The following is a 25,628-nucleotide window of genomic DNA, read 5'->3' as shown; positions in this document are numbered from 1 at the left end:
AGAAAAAAAAGTGTTGTGCTGTCACACACATTAACAATACTAAAACACATAGGCCTAGATTCACGTACGGCCGTTCTACGTTGCACGGGCGTATCGTATCGTATTTACGCTACGCCGCCGCAACTTAGAGAGGCAAGTTCTGTATTCACAAAGCACTTGCGTCCTAAGTTACGGCGGCGTAGCGTAAATGGGCCAGCGTAAGCGCGCGTAATTCAAAGTAGGCTGGTAGGGGGCGTGTTGTATTTAAATGAGGCTTGACCCCATGTAGATGCATGGCCGAACGAACGGCGCATGCGCGCGCATGCTCAGTATCACGTCGTATTTATGCCCAAACATACGTCGGCTCAATGCCTGTGACGTGAACGTAACTTACGCATAGCCCTATTCGCATACGACTTACGCAAGCGACGTAAAAAGATACGCTTGTTCCGACGTCCATACTTTGCATGGGCTGCGCCACCTAGAGACCAGCTTTATCTTTACGCCGGCGTATGTCTTACGTAAACGGCGTAACTAATTGCGACGGGCATACGTACGTTCGTGAATCGGCGTATCTTGCTCATTTACATATTCAACGCGGAAATCAAGGAAGCGCCACCTAGCGGCCAGCGTAATTATTGCAACCCAGGATACGACGGCGTAGGAGACTTACGCCGATTGTATCTTGGCCAAATCTATGCGTAACTGATTCTATGAATCAGGCGCATAGATACGACGGCGGCCATTCGGACTTACGACGGCGTATCTGGAGATACGCCGTCGTAAGTCTTTGTGAATCTGGGCCACAAATTATAAATCAGTGTATATATACACTATATTACCAAAAGTATTGGGATGCCTCCCTTTACATGAACTTTAATGGCATCTCAGTCTTAAGCCTGGCACACACAGGCATAATGTCGGACATCTGCCGATAAAAAAAATACCAACAGACATTCGGCCCATGTGTATGTCCGTCTGTTCGACAGAAGCCGAGGACGTGCATGCTGAAAAATCAGCAGCCAACCGACTTCCGATGAGCGCTCTCAGCCCAGCAGGTCAGAAAAGGGGGGGACGAGTGAGCACCCCACCCCCCCCTGGACCATACCAGGCCACATGCCCTCAACATGGGGGGTTTGGTGCTTTGGGGCAGGGGGGGCCCTGCGCCTCCCCACCCCGAAGCACCTTGTCCCCATATTGATGAGGACAAGGACCTCTTCCCGACAACCTTTGCCCGGTGGTTGTCGGGGTCTGTGGGCGGGGGCTTATCAGAATCTTAAAGCCCCCTTTAATGGGGCCCCCAGATCCCGCTCCCCCACCCTAGGTGAATGAGTATGGGGTACATGGTACCCCTACCCATTCACCTAAAAAAAAGTGTCAAAAATAAACACACTACACAGGTTTTTAATATATTTTTATTAAGGCAGTTCCGGCTCTTCTCCCTCTTCTGGCGACATCTTCTACCTCTGTTGGTCCTTCTCCCCTCTCTAGTTCTTCCCCTTCAACTCTTTTGCTGGGTCTTCTCCCACTGTTCTTCTTCCGATGTTGACTCTACACGATCTCCCGATGTAATGCTGTGTCCGCCGTGCGCAATGACTTATATTGTCATGGGGCGGGGCCATCCGATGACGTAAGTTGGAGGCCATGCCCCCTTGTGACGTCATCGCCCTACGTTACGGCGGCGTAGTGTAAATGTGTCGGCGTAAGCCCGCCTAATTCAAATGTGGATGATGTGGGTGTGTTTTATTCAAATTACTTGTGACCCCACGTATTTGACGTTTTTTACGAACGGCGCATGCGCCGTCCGTGAACGTTTCCAAGTGCGCATGCTCCAAATTACGCCGCAAACTGTCAATGCTTTCGACGTGAACGTAACTTACGTACAGCCCTATTCGCGAACAACTTACGCAAACAGCGTAAAATACGACGCTGTTCGGTGGTTTCCGACGTCCATACCTAACATGACTTACCCCTGCTTTATGAGGGGTAACTTTACACCGGAAAAAGCCTTACTTAAACAACGTAAAAAAAAATGCGCCGGGCGGACGTACGTTTCTGAATCGGCGTATCTACCTAATTTGCATATTCCTCGTGTAAATCTACGGAAGCGCCACCTAGCGGAAATATGCAGCCTAAGATACGACGGTGTAAGACACTTATGCCGGTCGGATCTTAGGGAAATCTATGCGTAACTGATTCTACGAATCAGTTGCATAGATACTACCCCGCACACTCAGAGTTACGAAGACGTATCCGGAGATACGCTGTCGTAACTCCTATCTGAATCCGGGCCTACATGTTTAGAGTTAGAGGAGGTCTAGTGCTAGAATTATTGCTCTCGCTCGAACGATCGTGACGATACCTCACATGTGTGGTGTGAACATTGTTTCCATATGTGGGCATGACCCCGGGGCGAACATACCAAACTGCGCCCCCTCCAAGATGAATGAACATTAATTGTCATCAAAAATCCTCCTATAAACATAAACATTACAATAAGTACATTTGTAAGGGGTGAAGTAGCTAAGAGTCTCTCTGAAATATAATATGAAGCACAAATTGCGCATTTCCTAATAACATTCACAGGAGGAATTGTGTGTTCGAGACATTACTGTTTCCTTTTATGAAAACCTAGCCATCTTTATAATAGCTGATGAAATCTCTTAGGGGGAGGACAAAGAGCTCGAAGTTCCAATTCATTAAATCCCATTCTCATCTTAAAGGGACACTAAAGGAATTTTTTTTTTTAGCTAAATAGCTTCCTTTACCTTGCTGCAGTCCTGGTTTCATGTCCTCATTGTTCGTTTTTGCTTTGATGTTGCTGTAAATCCTCTCTGTTCTGGACACTTCCTGGTTGCCTGTTTCCTGATAACCACAGTGCTGGGAGATTTCTCACGGTGGTCACTAATCAAGGAGCTGTGTGTAAAACGAAACTGGATTGGTGCTGAGGAGTTTTAGACAAAGTATCACTGCTCTCTATTGGCTGACTGCCCTCTAGTGGCTCTCTGTACATCAGAGAACCAGCAAACAACAGCAAAAACGAAACTACACTGCAGGCACATTATATGATTGTTTTTTTATCAATTTTTAATCATTTTTAAAAGGAATCAGTTAACTATTATGTCTCTATGCCCTGTAAACAGTCATTTCAGCTAAAAAATTTTTTTCCTTTAGTGACCCTTTAAAGTCTAATTCCTGATGGCAGCTGTTGGATTTATTAAAGGCAATGTCCTAATTTGTCTCAGCAGCTCGCGCTCCACTACACAGTCATTCGTTTTTTTTTGTTGTTTTTTTACCTTCTAGCATTGTATGCTGTGATAACTTTGCTGGATCCCGGCGTGTTCATTTTATTGAGTTTTAGTATGAGTTTTTAATTTCATAATTCAAAATTATATGGAGATCCAGTCATTGGCCCGATTTCAGAGAGCAATTGCGCCTGCGTAACCATAGTTACGCAGCGCAATTGCTTACTTGCCCGGGCGTAACGAGTGTTCTGTATTCAGAAAGCTCGTTACGCCGACTGCAGCCTAAGATATGCGTGGCATAAGGCTCTTATGCCCTCATATCTTAGGCTGCATTCTTGCGATGGCCGCTAGGTGGCGTTCCCATAGTGGTCAGCGTATAGTATGCAAATTGCATACTAACGCCGATTCACAACATTACGCGAGCCCTGCGTACGCAGTTTACGTCGTTTGCGTACAGCGTTTTTTTGTGTAAGGCTGCCCCTTCTATAGCAGGGGCAGCCAATGCTAAAGTATACCCGTCGTTCCCGCGTCGAGAAATTTGAAATTTACATCGTTTGCGTAAGTGAATGGCGCTGGACGCCATTCACGTTCACTTTGAAGCAAATGACGTCCTTGCAACGTCATTTACCGCAATGCACGTCGGGAAAGTTTCCCGACGGAGCATGCGCACTACGCTAGGCACGGGAACGCACCTAATTTAAATGATTCCCGCCCCCTACGGGATCATTTAAATTGTGCGCGCTTACGCCGGGCATTTTGCCAGAGCGCCCTCGCAATTTACGGAGCTACTGCTCCGTGAATCGAGGGTAGCGCAGAAAATTTGCGGGGGCGCAGGGCAAAAACGGTGCCCTGCGCCTACGTAAAAAATGCGCATATCTGAATCTACCACATTGTTTTTTTTTTTTTTTTTTTGCTTTTGTTTTTCTCGCTAGTTGACTGATTAATCCTACTGTAGAATCTCCAGAATAAGTATTGTAGGGAAATTATAATTTATTATACGCAGATTTTCAAAAATTAAAAAAAAAATCACAATGTTTTGGGAGCAGATATCAATAAAAGATGCTTAAGAATTAGTAAAAAAACAGAAACCAGGGCATGGCAATGGTTCCTGGGCCTCAAACCCTTTGAGTCTTTGGCCCATATAGTAGAAAAATTGGGTATTTATGGGCGCCTCAGAAGCACAAGTGCAGCCAAACTACTTATGTGGCTGGGCGCTGTTCCGATTGGTACTTGAATACAGGGCCATATACATAGATATATGCAGTGGCGGCTGGTGCTCAATTTTTTTTGGGGGGGGCACAAATAAACTGAAAAAAAAAAACATCAATTGCTGCCACTGTGCCCATTAAAAGCATCCACTGTGCCCATTAGGCCAGGTACTAACGAGCAAACATGTACGATGATAGCGGTCCGTCGGACATGCCTGCCAGAGGGCTTCTGTACGATGGTTGTACTAACCATCGTACAGAAGTCCGCGCGTAGTGCGCGGGGCGTGTCCGCATTGTCGCCACGACGATGACGTGGCGACGTGGGCGGGCCTGCCATTTAAAGGCTTCCACGCATGCGTCAAAGTCATTCGACGCATGCGAGGGACGGCGGGCGCTCGGACATGTACGGTAGGTCTGTACTGACGACCATACATGTCCGAGCGGGCAGGATTCCAGCCAGGCCCGGACTGGGACAAAAAATAGGCCCGGGCATTTTAGACTGAGCAGCCCGGGGGGGGGGGCACGCGGCGGGGGTTAATGATGGGATGCCCGCACAGAGAGAGAGACTGCTCCACATTTGTGGCACAGAGAGAGAAATCACTCCACATTGCTGGAACAGAGAGAAATCGTTGGACATTTCCCATTGTTGTACTGAAGTCAGTTGATAGATCGGAGTCTGTATAACCAGTCTGCACATTGATAGATTGACATTTCTGCTGAACTGGCAGATTTTCAATCTATTTATGATGGCCTAAGTCCACCAGTCTCTGAGTTTAATAATATCCTCAAATCTTCTGAAAGGAGTTCTCAACTTAGGTTTAGAAATTCACTTTGAACTCCACCTTATTTCCAGAACTCTCATTATGTATTAGATGTGCAAAGAATAAGGTGAGAGAACATCTAATACCTATAAAGAGTAATGAAAATAAGGTGGAGTACAAAGTGAAATATCTGGAGGGACTGGCTGAGGTTAAAACAGGCAGGGAGGAAATTAGGCATCACCTCCTTACTGTCTGTCAAATGCCTCTGAAAAGTGACATGAGAATTGATAACTTTTCAGTGGAGTATCTGTGAGTGCAAGCCTTTTGGCTCACACTGGTGCTCAACATTTTTTTGGGGGGAAGCAATCAAACTGAACAAAAACATCAAATGCAGCCACTGTGCCCCATTATATGCAGCCACTGTGCCCCATTAAATGCAGCCACTGTGCCCCATCAAATAAATGCAGCCACTGTGCCCCATCAAATGCAGCCACTGTGCCCCATCAAATGTAGCCACTTTGTCCCATCAAATGCAGCCACTGTGCCCCATCAAATGCAGCCACTTTGTCCCATCAAATGCAGCCACTGTGCCCCATCAAATGCAGCCACTGTGCCCCATCAAATGCAGCCACTGTGCCCCATCAAATGCAGCCACTGTGCCCCATCAAATGCAGCCACTTTGTCCAATCAAATGCAGCCACTTTGTCCCATCAAATGCAGCCACTGTGCCCCATCAAATGCAGCCACTGTGCCCCATCAAATGCAGCCACTGTGCCCCATCAAATGCAGCCACTTTGTCCCATCAAATGCAGCCACTGTGCCCCATCAAATGCAGCCACTGTGCCCCATCAAATGCAGCCACTTTGTCCCATCAAATGCAGCCACTTTGTCCCATCAATTGCAGCCACTGTGACACACCCTCCACCCACTCGCTGTCTGACCGACACTTACCCCATCTTAGTGGCCGGTCAGGCATGAATCTATCCATTTTACATATGGGGGTGGCATAATGGAGGGGGCAGTGCCCGTGTGCCCTTAATGGACAGGCCGCCACTGTGGCGGTTTTCCATAGCCCCAGTCCCTCAGACTTCTAATTAGAAATTGTGCGTTTTTGCTGCATTTTTTGGAATTGCACCACAGATGCGGCATGCAGGACTTTTTGTGCACTTTCAGGACATGCAGCAAAAATGTACAACCTAATAGAAGTCTGAGGGGCCGGGGGCAACATGCAGCAAAAATGTACAACCTAATAGAAGTCTGAGGGACTGGAGGGTAACATGCCAGAACTGCAGCTAAACTGCAGCTTGCCAGTGTGAACCCACATCATAACATCTAGGAGGGCAAGAAACTGTCACAGGCTGCTGTAATATAACACTTAATATGCAGAGAGGGGGACGTGGCCAGTGGACAATCCACAAATTGTGGCAGGTGACGTGGCCAGGTGATTTGGCAAGTGGATAATCCACTTGTGGCAGGTGACGTGACAAGTGGACAATCCACAACTTGTGGCAGGTGTCGTGGTCAGGTGACGTGGCAAGTGGACAATCCACAACTTGTGGCAGGTGACGTGGCCAGTTGACGTGGCAGGTGACGTGGCAAGTGGACAATACACAACTTGAGGCAGGTGATGTGGCCAGTGGACAATCCACAACTTGTGGCAGGTGACGTGGCCAGTTGACGTGGCAGGTGACGTGGCAAGTGGACAATACACAACTTGAGGCAGGTGACGTGGCCAGTGGACATTCCACAACTTGTGGCAGGTGACGTGCCAGGTGACGTGGCCAGGTGACGTGGCCAGGTGACGTGGCAGGTGACGTGGCCAGGTGACATGGCAAGTGGACAATCCACAACTTGTGGCAGGTAACGTGGCCAGGTGACATGGCAGGTGATGTGGCCAGTGGACAATCCACAACTTGTGGCAGGTGACGTGGCCAGGTGATTTGGCAAGTGCATAATCCACTTGTGGCAGGTGACGTGACAAGTGGACAATCCACAACTTGTGGCAGGTGACGTGGCCAGGTGACGTGGCCAGGTGACATGGCAAGTGGACAATCCACAACTTGTGGCAGGTGACGTGGCCAGGTGACGTGGCAGGTGACGTGGCAGGTGACGTGGCCAGGTGACGTGGCAAGTGGACAATCCACAACTTGTGGCAGGTGACGTGGCCAGGTGACGTGGCCAGTGGACAACCCACAACTTGTGGCAGGTGGCGTGGCCAGGTGACATGGCAGATGACATGGCAAGTGGACAATACACAACTTGAAGCAGGTGACGTGGCAAGTGGAAAATCCACAACTTGTGGTAGGTGACGTGGCCAGGTGATGTGGCAGGTGACGTGGCCAGGTCACGTGGCCAGTGGACAATCCACAACTTGTGGCAATTGACGTGGCCAGTTGACGTGGCAGGTGACGTGGCCAGTGGATAATCCACAACTTGTGGCAGGTGATGTGGCCAGGTGACGTGGCAGGTGACGTGGCAGGTGACGTGGCCAGGTGACATGGCAAGTGGACAATCCACAACTTGTGGCAGGTAACGTGGCCAGGTGACATGGCAGGTGACGTGGCCAGGTGACGTGGCCAGTGGACAATCCACAACTTGTGGCAGGTGACGTGGCCAGGTGATTTGGCAAGTGCATAATCCACTTGTGGCAGGTGACGTGACAAGTGGACAATCCACAACTTGTGGCAGGTGACGTGGCCAGGTGACGTGGCCAGGTGACATGGCAAGTGGACAATCCACAACTTGTGGCAGGTGACGTGGCCAGGTGACGTGGCCAGTGGACAACCCACAACTTGTGGCAGGTGGCGTGGCCAGGTGACATGGCAGATGACATGGCAAGTGGACAATACACAACTTGAAGCAGGTGACGTGGCAAGTGGAAAATCCACAACTTGTGGTAGGTGACGTGGCCAGGTGACGTGGCCAGGTCACGTGGCCAGTGGACAATCCACAACTTGTGGCAATTGACGTGGCCAGTTGACGTGGCAGGTGACGTGGCCAGTGCATAATCCACAACTTGTGGCAGGTGATGTGGCCAGGTGACGTGGCAGGTGACGTGGCAGGTGACGTGGCAGGTGACGTGGCCAGGTGACATGGCAAGTGGACAATCCACAACTTGTGGCAGGTGACGTGGCCAGGTGACATGGCAAGTGGACAATCCACAACTTGTGGCAGGTGACGTGGCCAGGTGACGTGGCAGGTGACGTGGCAGGTGACGTGGCCAGGTGACGTGGCAAGTGGACAATCCACAACTTGTGGCAGGTGACGTGGCCAGGTGACGTGGCCAGTGGACAACCCACAACTTGTGGCAGGTGGCGTGGCCAGGTGACATGGCAGATGACATGGCAAGTGGACAATACACAACTTGAAGCAGGTGACGTGGCAAGTGGAAAATCCACAACTTGTGGTAGGTGACGTGGCCAGGTGATGTGGCAGGTGACGTGGCCAGGTCACGTGGCCAGTGGACAATCCACAACTTGTGGCAATTGACGTGGCCAGTTGACGTGGCAGGTGACGTGGCCAGTGCATAATCCACAACTTGTGGCAGGTGATGTGGCCAGGTGACGTGGCAGGTGACGTGGCAGGTGACGTGGCCAGGTGACATGGCAAGTGGACAATCCACAACTTGTGGCAGGTAACGTGGCCAGGTGACATGGCAGGTGACGTGGCCAGGTGACGTGGCCAGTGGACAATCCACAACTTGTGGCAGGTGACGTGGCCAGGTGATTTGGCAAGTGCATAATCCACTTGTGGCAGGTGACGTGGCAAATGGACAATCCACAACTTGTGGCAGGTGTCGTGGTCAGGTGACGTGGCAAGTGGACAATCCACAACTTGTGGCAGGTGACGTGGCCAGTTGACGTGGCAGGTGACGTGGCCAGTGGACAATCCACAACTTGTGGCAGGTGATGTGGCCAGGTGACGTGACAGGTGACGTGGCCAGGTGACATGGCAAGTGGACAATCCACAACTTGTGGCAGGTGACGTGGTCAGGTGACATGGCAGGTGACGTGGCCAGTGGACAATCCACAACTTGTGGCAGGTGGCGCACTCGGCCAGCTCAGTGGCCTTTTTGCAGGACATTAGACCAGCCCAGGGGGCAAATGCATTCTTGCAACCCAACCCAGTCTGCCCCAAGGACCTTGGTACACCTCTGGGTAGAAGTGACATGCGGGCTGCCGAGGGTCGTTCGCGGGCCGCCGAGGGCCGTTCGCGGGCCGCGATCGGCCCGCGGGCCGCCAATGGCCATTCGCGGGCCACTACCGGCCCGCGGGCCGCCGCGGCCCACCGGGCATATGCCCGGTATGCCCTATGGCCAGTCCGGGCCTGATTCCAGCGGACGGTTTTAAAACACGTCCAGGAATATTTGTCTGCTGGGAAAAGGCCCGGCGGGCAAATGTTTGCTGGAATTCGGCCCGCTCGCGCCTACACACGACCGAACATGTATGCTGAAACTGGCCCGCGGACCAGTTTAGGCATACATGTTTGGTCGTGTGTACGGGGCCTTAAAAGCATCCACTGTGCCCATTAAAAGCATCCACTGTGCCCATTAAATGCAGTGAATGTGCCCATCAAACGCCGCCAGTTTGCCCCCTCAATTGCAGCCAGTTTGTGCCCCAAATTGCAGCCAGTTTGTGCCCCCAATTGCTGCCAGTTTTTGCCCCCAAATGCAACCAGTTTCCCCTGAGCCCGGCACTTACCTTCCTCGGGTCAGCGCCGTCCTCTCCACGCTTCCTTGATGTCTTCTCCCGCCCTCGATGTCGCTTCAGCCAATCAGGTGACCGGTAACCAGACCCGGTGCACCTGATTGGCTGAGTGGCTGAGAGGCGGGTCAGTGTTAGTGTTACTCTGATACCCCCGAACTAAAATCTAGTGGAACCAATTGCCTTCAGAAGTCACCTAATTAGTAAATAGAGTCCAGCTGTGTTTAATTTAATCTCAGTATAAATACAGCTGTTTTGTGTAGCCCTCAGAGGTTTGTTAGAGAACCTTAGTGAACAAACAGCATCATGAAGGCCAAAGAACACACCGGACAGGTCAGGGATAAAGTTGTGGAGAAGTATAAAGCAGGGTTAGGTTATAAAAAAAAAAAAATCCCAAGCTTTCTCACGTAGTGGTGGTGTAGCTTGCACTAACATTGACTTGTATGTGGATTATCAGCACCCCAAAGTGTACATAAATGTTTTTAACACAATGCCTTATATTTTTAGATAGCTCTATCTCATACTAGAATTTGTCTTTTCTAAAACTCTATACCATGTAGTAGTAGTCACCTTCAACTGGATTTGTTCTGTATTGTTAATGATGGTTTCCCTCTGATCTAAGTGGCTTTGTTGGGTCTAATGTGTGTTGGGAATATTATCCACTATTTATAGCCACACGGGGGTCACCTTAATCCATTTACCATGAAATGTCTCAAGGCAGATGTTCAAGATCACAACAGAGATGTTAAAGCGGATGTGCCACTAAAACAATATATTAAAAGCTAGCAGCTACAAATACTGCAGCTGCTGACTTTTAATATAAGGACACTTACCTGTCCTGGAGTCCAGCGGTGATCGCAGCAGAGGATGAGCCGATCGCTCGTCACCCTGCTGCTCCCCCCTCCATCCACGGTGAGGGAACCAGGAAGTGAAGCGCTGCGGCTTCACTGCCCGGTTCCCTACGGCGCATGCGCGAGTCGCGCTGCGCCCGCCGATTGGCTCACACGCTGTGTGCTGGGAGCCGAGTGTTCCCAGCACACAACGGGCGACAGACGGGATGTGACGGAATGCCCGTCTTTCGCCCGTAGCGTGTGGCCGGAAGTGGGTGCAAATACCTGTCTTTAGACAGGTGTCTGCACCCCCCTCCCCCCTGAAAGGTGTCAAATGTGACACCGGAGGGGGGGAGGGTTCCGATCAGCGGGACTCCACTTTAGGGTGGAGGACCGCTTTAAAGACTGTAAATCCACTCTGTTCTAACTGACACAATCCAGTCACCAAGGTGTCATGATGTACATAATGAAATGTTGACCAATTGGTGGGGTAAGTGAATGCTGCTGCCAGACTCATCCACCTTACCAGCCGTTCAGTGTCTAGTACCCCTCTCTGTCAGTCTTCCGCTCACCCAACAAATAAAATTCAAAGAACTAACAACAACTTACAAAGCCATCCGCAACTCTACCCCCAGCTACATCACTAACCTGGTCTCAAGATATTCTCCAAACCCCTCTCTTCGGTCCTCCCAAGACCTTCTGCTTTCTAGCTCCCTTGTCACCTCGTCCTTCCTCTACAGTGCCGGCTTTTGCCACAGGTGGAGTCTATGGCAAAGTTCAGCTAACCAGCAGGATAGACACAGGTGCACTACACTGCAACCACGGTGTGGGTATACCGCAGCACATCAGTAGTGTTGAGCAGAATACGCCATATTCGATTTCGCGATATATCACGAATATATAGCCGAATATTCGAGAAATATTCGCTAAATTCGAAAATTCGTGATATTTTATCAAAATGAAATTTTTGCGAAATTTCGCTATTGCGAATGCGAAAATAATTGCGAAATTTCGACAACAGCGGAAGGAGCACTCTGATTGGCTCAGAATATTCGTGATATTTTGCACTCTGATTGGCTCAGAATATTCGTGATATTGTATCGGAATTTTGCAAAATGCGAATGCGATATTGATGGCGAAATTTCGACAACAGCGGAAGGAGCACTCTGATTGGCTCAGAATATTCATGATATTTTGCACTCTGATTGGCTCAGAATATTTGTGATATTGTATCGAAATTTCGCAAAATGCGAATGCGATATTGATGGCGGAATTTTGACAACAGCGCTAGGAGCACTCTGATTGGCTCAGAATATTCGTGATATTGTATCGAAATTTCGCAAAATGCGAATGCGATATTGATTACGGAATTTCGACAACTGCTGGCTCTGATGCAAAAGAAGGGCGGAGAAAATAATCGCACAATATTCCTATTGCCGAATAATCGCAATGCGAATTTTCGGCAATATAAAATGATGGCTTCAGCTACTCGGCCCAAGCTCTCTAATCATACCAGCAATGCTTTTAGACGTCGATGGAGATCTCTAGGATGTGATCTGTTCTAAAAATAAAATTGAATCGAATATTCGGAATAGCGAATATTGACCGCGAAATTCGAAATATATCGCGAATACTCGAATATGCCATATTCGAGCCGAATATTCGCAATACGAATATTCGTGAGCAACACTACACATCAGTGTGAAAGCAGTCTTAGGCCCTTTTCACAAGATCGGCCCGACCAAATGGGACCCTTAGCCACTTCCCGCATGTATATGTACGTCCACAGAATGGCACGTACAGGCAAATGGGCGTACATGTACGTCCTTGCCTTCTAGCAGGTGGGGGGGTCCGATCGGGCCCCCCCCCCCCCCCCGCTACATGCGGCGGTCGGGTTCCCTCGGGGAGCGATCCGGGACGACGGCGCGGCTATTTGTTTATAGCCGCTCCGTCGCGATCGCTCCCCGGAGCTGAAGAACGGGGAGAGCCGTATGTAAACACGGCTTCCCCGTGCTTCACTGTGGCGGCTGCATCGATCGAGTGATCCCTTCTATAAGGGAGACTCGATCGATGACGTCAGTCCTACAGCCACACCCCCCTACAGTTGTAAACACACACTAGGTGAACCCTAACTCCTACAGCGCCCCCTGTGGTTAACTCCCAAACTGCAACTGTCATTTTCACAATAAACAATGCAATTTAAATGCATTTTTTGCTGTGAAAATGACAATGGTCCCAAAAATGTGTCAAAATTGTCCGAAGTGTCCGCCATAATGTCGCAGTCACGAAAAAAAAAACGCTGATCGCCGCCATTAGTAGTAAAAAAAAAATAATTAATAAAAATGCAATAAAACTATCCCCTATTTTGTAAACGCTATAAATTTTGCGCAAACCAATCAATAAACACTTATTGCGATTTTTTTTACTAAAAATAAGTAGAAGAATACGTATCGGCCTAAACTGAGGGAAATTTTTTTTTTATATATGTTTTTGGGGGATATTTATTATAACAAAGTAAAAAATATTGCATTTTTTTCAAAATTGTCGCTTTATTTTTGTTTATAGCGCAAAAACTAAAAACCGCAGAGGTGATCAAATACCACAAAAAAAAAGCTCTATTTGTGGGGAAAAAGGACGCCAATTTTGTTTGGGAGCCACGTTGCACGACCGCGCAATTGTCTGTTAAAGCGACGCAGTGCCGAATCGCAAAACCTGGCCTGGGCATTTAGCTGCCTAAAGGTCCGGGGCTTAAGTGGTTAATTCACCTCTATAGAGCGACAGATGTCTGTTTATGACCACCTACCTCCAATCCGAAAAACAGAAGAGAATTCATCCCCTTTCATCTGGGCGGATAGGAGGGCCTATAGAGTAGCCGTGACCTGTCTTCCGCCCGCTCCGCTCATAGTGGCCCTCGAATGGTTACCAAGTTGCTTAAACGGCCCTCGCTCTTCAAAAGGTTGGGCACCCCTGGGCTATACCATGACCTGGATAAATCAAATCCCTAATGGACAAAACTTTATACTTTCATAATGATTTTATTTAAAAAAGCTGAGGAGCCTTCTAAAGGTGCCAGAAGAAGTCCTTATGCTGCGTACACACGGTCGGAATTTCCGATGGAAAAAGTCAGATGGGAGCAATTCATCGGATATTCAGACCATGTGTATGCCCCATCGGACTTTTTCTGTCGGAATATCCAATGGACTTAGACTTAGACTTTTTCCCACTGGAAAAAAAACACACATGCTCGGAAACAATTTGACGCATTCTCGGAAGCATTGAACTTCTTTTTCTCGCCTCGTCGTAGTGTTGTACGTCACACAGCGTTCTTAACGCTCGAAAGTTCAGAGAACTTTTGTGTGACTGTGTGTATGCAAGCCAAGCTTGAGCGGAATTCCGCTTGTGTGCGCACAGGGCATAAGAGTACATGGACCACTGGTTGTTTGCATGTGGAATAGAGTATGAAAAGATGTCACTGGAAGGAACGAGGAGGTGGATTGCTCAGTAGGCATCACAGAACAGTGACTATGGTAACAGATGATTAGGGAATTTGATAGGCTTCCCTGAAGAGATGTCTTTTCATGGAATGTTTGAACCATTTGATGTTGAAAAAAATCTGATGGAACAAGAAAAAGCTTTCCAGAGTAAAGTAACAGGAGATAAATATGCAGGGACTCGGCAACCAAAGAAGGATGACAGTAGTACCAGTGTGTTTACATAGCAGCCTGTACCTGTCAATTATAGGCTTATTTCCCGCCAGCTCTCGCTGTTGGTACTAACGCAGCGTAAAAGAATAAAGGGTAAGCCATGGATAGATAAACATTTTTCTCTTCCAACATGATCCCTTCTTTGAAAAAAATTTTTTATGGTATCTCCATGTTTTTAACTGCCATATTTTTTTTTGTTATTAAACTTTTTTATTTCCCAAACAAGCGTACAATTTTCCAATATACAAACATTTTCTTTGTTCAGTACAATCAGTTCACATATGACATATATAGGCAGTACATAAAAATCTCCTGAGCATTTACAGAGATTGTTGCTGTGTAGTAACACGTTTGTTTTCTAGATCATCAACATATTTTTTCGATTATGTATAATTGAAGAAAATGGCATATATGGCTCGGGCCCTACTGGACGGTACATGTATGAGGGAGACACATTCTGCAGAGCTATACACATGTGTCCGATGCATTGAGACAGCGGCCCCAAACGTTGTTGTATTTTGCAGGGCACCCTCTATCAGGGCTGGACTGGGACAGAAATTTGGCCCTGGACTTAATCCAGACTGGCCCACTTTGACAGGTCTCTCCCATGGCGGCTGGACAACTCCCGCACCCCCCTCCCCCGGCCACCCAAGCCCCCTCTCCCTCTTCACTAGCCACTAGCCATTCTACTTTATTAGAGTAGAATGCCTGGTACTGGTACTCTTTTAGGCAGTACCAGTGGGGAAGCTAGACATTATTTCACCCGGGGCAAAGAATCAGTTCGGTGCCCCCCCTTATGGGACAAGATTAGGCAGAAGTGAGAAACTCCCAGGCCATAGCTGTTGAGTCAGCTGTCTGTCCCCTCCCCCCATGCTCCCCTGTCGTCCCCCCTGCTCCTCTAGTCCTCCTCCTGCTTCTTTGTTCCCCCCAGGTGAACGCTGCGGGGAGGGAGAGACAGAGGAGTGGAGGGGGCGGCAGTCCGCTGTCACTGAAGCCGGCCCACTGAGCCATCGGCCCACCGGGAAACTCCCTGTAGTCCCAATGGCCAGTCCATCCCTGCCCTCTATTAATGTGCATACATTTTTTACAGGGTAATGTTGTGTTTACGTCAGTCTTCTGCCTCGTACACATGGCCGGACTTTCCGAGAAAAAAAGTCAGACGGGCTTTTTTTTCTCGGAAAGTCCGGCCGTGTGTAGCCTCCATCGGACTTTTTTTCTCGGAAGTCCGACGGACCTTAGAAAGAGAACCTGTTCTCTTTCTGTCCGTTGGACTTCCGACGGGCTCACGGCGGACTTTTGCACAGTCAAAAGTCCGGCTGTGTGTACAAGGCATTACAGTCAGTTAAGCCCTGTACACACGATCAGTTCATCTGATGAAAACAGACCGATGGACCGTTTTCATCGGACGAACCGATCGTGTGTGGGCCCCATCGGTTTTTTATCCATCGGTGAAAAAAAATAGAACCTGTTTTAAATTTTTCTTATGGTTAAAAAACCGGTAGAAAAAAACGATCGTCTGTGGGGAAATCCATCGGTCAAAAATTTCATGCATGCTCAGAATCAAGTCGACGCATGCTCAGTAGCATTGAACTTCATTTTTCACAGCACGTCGTTGTGTTTTACGTCACCGCGTTGGACACGATCGGATTTTTAACCGATGGGGTGTAGGCGAGAGTGATGAAAGTCAGCTTCATCGGATATCCGATGAAAAAATCCAACAGATTAGATTCCATCAGATATCTGATCGTGTGTACAGGGCTTTAGTCTAGGGGGAGTCCGTCTCATGCATGAAGATTTTGGTCGATTTGTCAGTGTCTGCATCTGGAAAAATACCCAGTAAGCACATTTTTGAGGCTAGAGCAGGGGTCTCCAAACTTTCTAAACAGAGGGCCAGTTTACGGTCCTTCAGACTTTAGGGGAGCCAGACTAGGGCCATTAGGAGTAAAAAATGTCCAGGTGTCCAGTGGGAGTAAATAATACCATATCTTTGGTGACAGTGGGAGGACTAGTGCCCCATCGTTGGTATTAATGGAAATAATTGATGGTGTCAGTTGGAGGAATAGTGCCCCATTGGTGTCAGCAACAAGAATTATGACCCATTTAAATTGGATGGAATAATGCCCCAAGGGCCGCATTAAGGCAAGCAAAGGGCCACATCCAGCCCCAGGGCCGCAGTTTGCAGACCCCTGGTCTAGAGTCACCGGTGACTCGTCATGGAGGAAATCTACCACCTGTATACACAGAATCCCTGCATGTATGGACAGGACTATAGAAGGCGGTAGAAAGTGCCTGTTTCTTGATGATTACATAATGGACATGTGGAGGGTTGTCCCTGATTACATTTCGCTATTCTCACAAGTGTGAGGTATGTAGAATGAAGATTTGAGTCAATCTGTCAGATAGTTTTGGCAAGACAGCTTTGCATGAATCAAGTGCTTCATTCCAGTCTTCGTCCTCTAGGTTCCCTGGGTCACTTTCCCTACGTGTTTTTATATCATAGGCTATTTTCGGTAACGAGGGAGTATGTACTATGTAGCATGTTAAAGAATATTGATATCAATTTCTGAGACTCTGCACTTTTGATTACATCCATTATAGTATTGTGGGTGGGATTAGGTTTGACTGTTTGACTGTTAGAAATGTGGTTGACTAAAAAAATTTATTCTGCTCCTTCAAAAATGTTCTTGTCACTGCGGTCTTTAAACGAATGTCAGATTTGACCCCAATAATTATTAGAGCATGGAATGAATGTTCATAGAAATTCTCACAAAATTCAACTAGTAAAGGGCCAGCTTGGGAGGGTTGTCACAGGAATCGACGTCCGCATTAGAACATTTACCTTCTCTTTTTGCTTTGGTGACAACTCAGATTTTTGGAATTCCCCTCCCTTTCTGTCTCAGTGACAATTGTCAGCGAAATCAGGCTGTACGCAGAGCACACATCCAGATATCGTGTGTCTAATAATAACACATTTCGTCTCAATGATATAATGCAGCTTAGTTAAAATTCACTTAACATTCATTCGATTCCCATTCATTCAATAACCAAACATCATCACCAGACTGTTATGTTCTCACCTCAGCATCCTTGATCACTCCAGTCTGCCTCGATCTTTTTATTCTCCTCCCCACAGGAAGTGATGTCACAGCTTGTGACCTCCTACATAGGAAGTGAGCTCACAGGGTGTGAGCTCCACCCAGCAGATGACCTTATAAGGATATGTTAAATACAGCTAATACGATACAGTACATGAATAGAAAACAAAACAAAAGAACCAATCACAGACATGTATACATTCAAATAGACTAGCAGTGACGTGCACTGCTTCCAGTGACGGGAGCCTTACGACAATTATGGCTCAATGGGCCATAATTGTCGTATAGTTAGGCTATAGTTCTCATGAACGCAGATCTGTTTGCTCGGAGTCATTTAAAGCCGACGCCAAGAAGTGGCCAGTTCCTTGGTGAGGCATAAAACAAACATCCCTATGTAGCACTCACCCCCGAAGGAGCCGCTGGTTAGATTGGGATGGCGTGTTACCTCTGTGAGTGTCTAGGGTAGACAATGAGAGCCTTAGCAAATGGAATGTCCACACAGTAGATGTCTTTTCTTGTGCTTTTATTTTACCCAACACGGTAAACAGTAAACGTGAGGTAGATATCAAAGATGGGTGAGGAGGAGAAATAACAGATTCAGGCTTAAGGTTACGGAAACAGTACCCAAAGCCAGCTACAAGTCCAAAGGAGATCGAAGATTTGCAGTCCAGGGACCTCGCCTGTGGAACGCTCTACCAGCCACCATCCGACTGGAGTCGGACCACTTGGCCTTCAGGAGAAAGATTAAAACCCATCTCTTCTGAGGTCAAGGGGTTCCTTACCCATGAAATGTATACAGCGCCCAGAAGCGATTCAGTTTGCATGTGTTGCGCTTTACAAGTCTCTCACTCAGTCCTGCTTCCAATGATACTTTACTTTCGTCGCCACTCCAGCCGGAGTGGGTAAAGTGTACCTGGACAGGCCTCTCACACCGACCTGGCAGCCAGAGTATCACTCTGAACTTTTGAGGGAAAAGATCTCTGCCACAGACCCTCCCTAGAACTTAGATCATGGAGACAATCCTCCTTGGTAGAATTTGTGTTAGAATCGCCTTCAGGTAGTATTTTCCTCAGGTTACCGACCGACAGGTTGCTGACATCCAACCTTTCAGTGTCCGGTTACCTTGATCCCCGATGGATCGTCTAGGCCCCGCTGGATCGCCCGCCTCTCTGGGCTCTCCTCAGGCGGACTCCCCACCGAACAGCTATCTCGCTTGGGATCCTCTCAGAATCGGGGACCCTGTCGAATACTGGGGCCCCGCCACAGCTTAAACGTTCCGGGCCGACATGGTCCCGGAACCAGGAACACCATGTGGCACGCACACCCCGGGGAGCCGTGATGTGTGGTCACCCTAAAGGTGGGTGCCACATCAGGAAAAGAACCCCGCCTCCTGGCGTCTGCTCCAGAAGTACCCTCCCCCAGCATGCCCCGCGAGGGTAACTCCCTCCCTATTGGCTGCTGGCAAGAAGCACCCTAGCCTGGACTCCACTGCTGCCACCTGTCGCTCCGGGGTGGTATAACACCCCAGCAACAACAGAATGAGCCCTATGCACAGCCCAGCTAAAGCAGAGACCCAAATTTGAACAAATCAACTGGATGAGAGCTAACTAACTCTCTCATCCCCCTTAAATTTAGAATAGCACCGGTACTTGAAAGTACACAGGCGCTACACCTAAAAGAGCAAACATCGCTGCGTCCACAGGAAGATTTTCACGCCACCGGTCTTCCACCAACATCTGTATGTGCGAATACGCTCACATGAGCGCATTACAGCAAAACCGGCACTAGGAGACATCTGACAACATATATTTATAACACAACACAATGATCATCACGAATAGAGAGGCGGAATGGTAATTTATTAGCTGCTCCAGATAATACAGAGATAAGTACTTGTTTGGTTCTATTCAGCTTCTTTTTTTGATACATTGTTCCATTTTTTCTCATTCTTTTTATTAATTAGAATGGATTTTCTATCTGTGTAGATGGAAGCTGTTTGCGCAGGTGTTCCAAAAAAAAGGTCATTTATCACTCGCTATAGCTAAAAGGGATTTTTTTTTTGTACGATGAAGAAAAATAATGACTTGCAGAAAACTGGTCGGGGGTAGAAAGAAAACGAATTTCCTGCCATTTCTGGGAAATCAATTTATCTAGTGCAGACTTCCATTGTGACGACAAGTCGAAGATGTTTAGAGGGAAGTCAGACAAAGTGGAATTACTGTCTGAAGTAAGTATCCAGCCAAGAATCACCGGGGAGCAACAGGAGGGGTCACAGTAGATGAAGCCAGTCTACAGCGACAGACTGTTGAAAAGCGAAATCAGGATCTGGCTTCTGTTTCGGCTTATTTATTTATATACAGCAGGGGTCTCAAACTGGCGGCCCTCCAGCTGTTGCGAAACTACAAGTCCCATCATGCCTCTGCCTGTGGGAGCCATGCTTGTAACTGTCAGCCTTGCAATGCCTGATGGGACTTGTAGTTTTGCAACAACTGGAGGGCAGCCAGTTTGAGATCCCTGATAGAGAGATGCGTATGTCCCAGCCAGTGTTGCTCATCTTACTTTAAAAAAGTAATTAGTTACAGTTACAAATTACTTCTCCGAAAAAGTAATTGCGTTAGTGACTCAGTTACTACACTGAAAAAGTAATTAGTTACTCAGCAAAGTAACTGTGACTTTTTTTTTAATATTCTACGACATGCCTCACTGTGCCATCTGTAACATGCCTCACTGTGCCATCTGTAACATGCCTCACTGTGCCATCTGTAACATGCCTCACTGTGCCATCTGTAAACAGGGCTGGACTGGGACAAACATTTGGCCCTGGACTTCATCCAGACTGGCCCACTTTGACAGGTCTCTCCTATAGGGGCCAAACAACTCCCGCCCCCCCCCCCCCTAGCCACCCAAGCCCCCTCTCTCCCTTCAATAGCTTTATTGGAGTAGAACGGCTGGTACTGGTACTCTTATAGGCAGTCCATAAGTGCCACCGCTCAGTGTCCATCCATGTCCATCAGTGCCCACCTACCAGTGCTCATCCGTGCCACCTCTCAGTGCCACCCATAAGTACCCATCAGTGCCACCCATAAGTGCCGCCTATGAGTGCCCATCAGTGCCACCTATCAGTGCCGCCTATCAGTGTCCATCAGTGCCACCTCATCAGTGCCCATCAATGCCGCCTTATCAGTGCTGTAATTGCAGTCATATCAGTGCTTGTCATTGAAGAAGAAAAACGTACTTATTTCCTAAAAATTTTAACAGAAACAAAGAAAAACGTTTTTTATTTGTTGTGCAAAAAGAACTACCAAAAGAAAGCTCTATTTGTGGGAACAAAATGATAAAACATTTGTTTGGGTGCAGCGTAGCATGACCGCGCAATTGTCATTGTCGTGCCTGGTATTGAAGTGGTTAAGGTTGCCTACCCCTGCCCTAAACTGACAAGGGAAGTGGGGACCCCTAGTGGGAACTAAGTAGATCACAGCCCAGACCCAATATGGAGAAGTGATGGGCTCTACAATAAGTCCTGCTCCGTGCTTTCTTTAGCACTTGCCTAAACCATGCCTCTGTGAGCTGCAGTGCCTGGGAGGGGAGGAATGTGAGACACAAATGAAGGAGGACTTGGTTTAGTCAGAAAGTTTTCTTTTATTTTTTTTAAGAAACTTGTACATCACGTAGCAGAGGGATTTGGGGCTTGCTTAGACTGTCATATAGGAGCCTTTGGTCGTACTTCAATGAGAACCACCATGACCCCCTCCCATTTGTTACATAAAGGTTAGCAGTGTCGGGCAGAGAGCTGCTTGAATCTGCAGAAAATATGGAGTGAAAGGTGAGTACGCGATCTGTTCAGCCGAAGATAAAAAGAAAAAAAAAAATACGCCAGAGGAAAACTATATTATAGATCAATAAAACTCAGATTCTGCTACTTGTAAACACTCTTCAGCGAGATAAAAATACCTGAACGGCTGATTTGTACCAGTAATGTGCAATTAAATAGCCCAGGAGCTGCAGAAAGTGTACTTAGACCGCGCTGACGAGGCGTTCCGAGCAGAAAAAACATGACTAGGATGAGCTTATTAAATAAGTAGAGCTGGCCCTATGGATTTCCATAGCAACAGTCATTGTCTAGGAAGCCGCACGGAGGCTTAGCCGCCGCGTTGCCACCCAAAGAGAGCGGGTTCTTTTTTTTTTTCCTACTGCGAAAAGCCTGACCTTCTTCTACAATACAAACCTCTCCCAGAGCGAGGATAAAATAAACTTTGTTTAGGTCACATTGTCCTTCAGTAAATGCAGGTTTAAAGTGTTACTAAATCTAAACTCAGCCCGTGTAGGCAGTACAGCATGCTTGTTTTATTCATTGTGGAACCTAAGGGGTTAATCCTCCGCATTGTGTAAAAAGGCTGTTTGATCCTATCTTCTCTGATCCTCCCTTTCTTCCACTGTCCCCAATCCATCTCCTGATAGAACAGAGCCTTGGGAGCAAGCTGCACACGCTCAGTTTGGTGTGTATTGCTAGAGAGGTGTTTGTTTGTTTTTCTTGGAAGAGTGCATGTGATCAGCACAGGGCCAATCAGCACTGTCCAGACAGAGCGTCAGGGGTCCTGAATCCTCATAGGACAATCAGGGGAGAATGAAAACTCCTCCTACAAGCTTTAACCAGACACTGATAGAAGTCACAAGACTGCTATATACTGCTGATTGGAAAAGGTATTTAGCAGTTTATATTTACTAAAATAATTGCATTGCCATGTTCTGTGTTCTGTGGGAGACCAGATATAGTGAATGCAGGCTCCTCAGTTTAGTAACATTTTAGGTACCATATTTATCGGCGTATAACACATACCCACCCCAAGTTTAGGAGGAAAGTTTAAGGAAAAAAATGTACATTTTAAATGCCCATCAATGCAGCCTTATCAGTGTCCATCTGCAGCCTTGCCCATCATTGGAGCATGATTAGTGTCCATCTGCAGTATTTCCGCTGATTAGTGCCCAACTGCCCATCTGCAGTCTTTCCCCTGCCGAGGAGGGAATGAGCGCCGCCGAGATAGACAGAGCTGGAAGTCCTGTGTATTCGGCTCGTCTCACAGTCCCGCCCCTTGGACTGGCTCCTATGATGGACATAACACCGGTCGAATGGCAGGGCGTAAATTCTAGGAGGCGGGACTGGGCGTGACTGCGAGCGGAGCCAAGGGGAGCCGAGTACGAGAAAGAGTAACTCCACTTTTGTTGAGAAAGAAACATTCCCCTCTGGGTGATCTATGTACTTTACAAGGCTTTTAACAAACTGTGTTGCAGATTCCTACCTTTTGTTATTCTGAAGAAATCTCTGTATCCATGTGGGAAAATTAGTCGGCTCCATCTGACTTTTCCTGTCGGAATTTCCGCCAACAAAAGATTGAGAGCTGGTTCTCAAACTTTCCGACGGAAAAAAATTCCAATTGGAAATTCCGATCTTCTGTAGCAATTCCGACACGCAAAATTCTGATGCATGCTCGAAAACAATTTGACGCATGCTCGGAAGCATTGAGCCTAATTTTCTTGGCTCATCGTAGTGTTGTATGTCACTGAGTTCTTGGTGGTTGAACGTTTAGATAACTTTTGTGTAACGTGTGTATGCAAGCCAAGCTTGAGCGGAATTCTGATTGTGTGTACGTGGCATAAGTGTAGCAATATGGTTAAATTTAATGAAGATACAACATTTAGCAACTTATTGCTACACTTAGAGGCACCTCTCTTTTCTTTTATACTCTGGAGCTCCTGCTGGATTTTGCTTCTGATCCCCTTGTGGAGGCTTCCATTTGTGGACGGACATTTTATGGTTACACAACCAATCACATTGCTATAATCTTATTATATGGACTATAAACTGAAGGACTTATGAATAAATAGTTGTGGAACAAATCATTTGAGTTTACATGATTTCTTCTGGGGAAATTTGCTTTGATATACAAGTGCTTTGAATTACAAGCATATTTGCAATCCAAGGTTTTACTGTAAAGTGTATTTCTCCTTGTGATAAAGAACCTTTTAAATACCACACAATAATAATTTCACGAATATTAAAATTTGCGTTGGTTTCTTCTTTTTCCAATACAGGCAATCAGCCTTCTCCGTTGAACTCTGTAGAAGGCTTCAACCTAGTGAAGAAGAGATGGGAGGTTTTGCCATCTATGCCAAGCGGGCGATGTTCCTGCTCGAGTCTTCAATCCAACAACATGCTGTTTGTGATTGGCGGTGTGGAACAGGGACCCAGCAGTGCTGTGGAAGCTCTTTGTGTCTTGGAGGAAGCTTGAAAAAAAAAAAAAAGAACCTTTTTATTGACGAAGCCAACATTGTTGGTGGTGGTAAAAGTGCCTGAACATCTCCAGTTATGTGAAACACAAGCCCAAAAATCAATGGATCGTTGGCGGTTATCCGCAGCACTACAGAATAACAGCGCTAGCTTAAAATAGAAGGCAGCTCGAGCCAATGGCAGCAGGATGTCCACAAAGACGGAAGATGTTTGTTTGCAGAACAATGGACACAAACACTAAGTCCAGTGCTGAAAATCAACAGTAAATGTTAGCCTAGTTAGAAACAAAGAGTTGTTTTAGCTTTGTAACAAAAAAATATCCAAAAGACTTACTAATGTGGAAGGTTATACAAACGTGTCTACTGTTACCCCCCTTTTAATGGTAGTTAAAAGTAATATTTTGTAGTATGGTTGACAAGCGAAGACCTTTGTTTAAACACGATGGCCATTTTACTTAAAGCCTAGGATGACCTTTCCATCAAGGCTGATACTGTTGGGTCTATGTTGGGTTGGGTCTCTGTGGCTCTAAAATCCAGAAAAGAACGTAGTCTAGAATAATGGGGTACTTGCCCATAGTGAATCTTTACTTCTCTGGGAAAATGAAACAAGGATAAGAATGGTAAAATAGCCATTTTACTTAAAGCCTAGGATGACCTTTCATCAAGGCTGATACTGTTGGATCTATGTTGGGTTGGGTGTCTGTGGGCCTAAAACCTAGAAAAGAAAGTAGTCCAGAATAATGGTGGACTTGCCCATAGTGGACAATCGTCTTGAATCTTTACTTCTCTGGGAAAACGAAACAAGGAATAGGATGGTAAAATGGCCGTTTTACCTAAAGCCTAGGATGATCGTTCCATCAAGGCTGATACTGTTGGGTCTATGTTGGGTTGGGTCTCGGTGGCTCTAAAAGCCAGAAAAGAACGTAGTATAGAATAATGGTGGACTTGCCCATAGTGAATCTTTACTTCTCTGGGAAAACAAAACAAGAAATACAATGGTAAAATGGCCATTTTACTTAAAGCCTAGGATGACCTTTTCATCAAGGCAGATACTGTTGGGTCTATGTTGGGTTGGGTCTCTGTGGCTCTAAAAGCCAGAAAAGAACGTAGTCTAGAATAATGGGGGACTTGCCCATAGTGAATCTTTACTTCTCTGGGAAAATGAAACAAGGAATAGAATGTTAAAATGGCCGTTTTACCTAAAGCCTAGGATTACCTTTTCATCAAGGCTGATAGTGCTGGGTCTATGTTAGGTTGGGTCTCTGTGGCTCTAAAAGCCAGAAAAGAACGTAGTCTAGATAATTGGGGACTTGCCCATAGTGAATCTTTACTTCTCTGGGAAAACGAAACAAGAAATAGAATGGTAAAATGGCCATTTTACTTAAAGTCTAGGAGGACCTTTCCATCAAGGCTGATATTGTTGGGTCTATGTTGGGTTTGGTGGGTCTCTGTGGCTCTAAAAGCCAGAAAATAAAGAAGTCTAGAATAATGGTGGACTTGCCCATAGTGGACAATCATCTTGAATCCTTACCTCTCTGGGAAAACGAAACAAGGAATAGAATGGTAAAATAGCCATTTTACTTAAAGCCTAGGAGGACCTTTCCATCAAGGCAGATACTGTTGGGTCTATGTTGGGTTGGGTCTCTGTGGTTCTAAAAGCCAGAAAATAAAGTAGTCCAGAATAATGGCGGACTTGCCCATAGTGGACAATCATCTTGAATCTTTACTTGTATGGGAAAATGAAACCAGGAATAGGATTGGTCACTGTGGGCCAGTTGCCCAATTCTGCGGGTAAAAGTCTCAGATATTGAAAGTGTT

The 25,628-nt window shown here is 47.0% G+C and overlaps 1 protein-coding gene across 2 annotated transcripts in view; it reads left to right on the top strand.

The window, feature by feature from the left end:
* The window catches only part of KLHDC8B (kelch domain containing 8B), a 157,327-nt gene extending 132,526 nt beyond the window's left edge, over window positions 1-24,801 (top strand). For both annotated transcript variants that reach the window (XM_040358892.1, XM_040358893.1), the window contains exon 6: window positions 23,616-24,801. In XM_040358892.1, coding sequence (XP_040214826.1) covers window positions 23,616-23,812 — 197 coding nt within the window. In that variant the 3' untranslated portion in view covers window positions 23,813-24,801. The remainder of the gene's footprint in view (window positions 1-23,615) is intronic.
* The last annotated feature ends 827 nt before the right edge of the window (window positions 24,802-25,628 follow it).

Source organism: Rana temporaria, chromosome 7 (assembly GCF_905171775.1).
Source record: "Rana temporaria chromosome 7, aRanTem1.1, whole genome shotgun sequence".
NCBI classification, from domain to species: Eukaryota; Metazoa; Chordata; class Amphibia; order Anura; family Ranidae; genus Rana; species Rana temporaria.
Note: the sequence above shows the minus strand (reverse complement) of the source record. Positions and strands in the feature narration are given on the sequence as shown.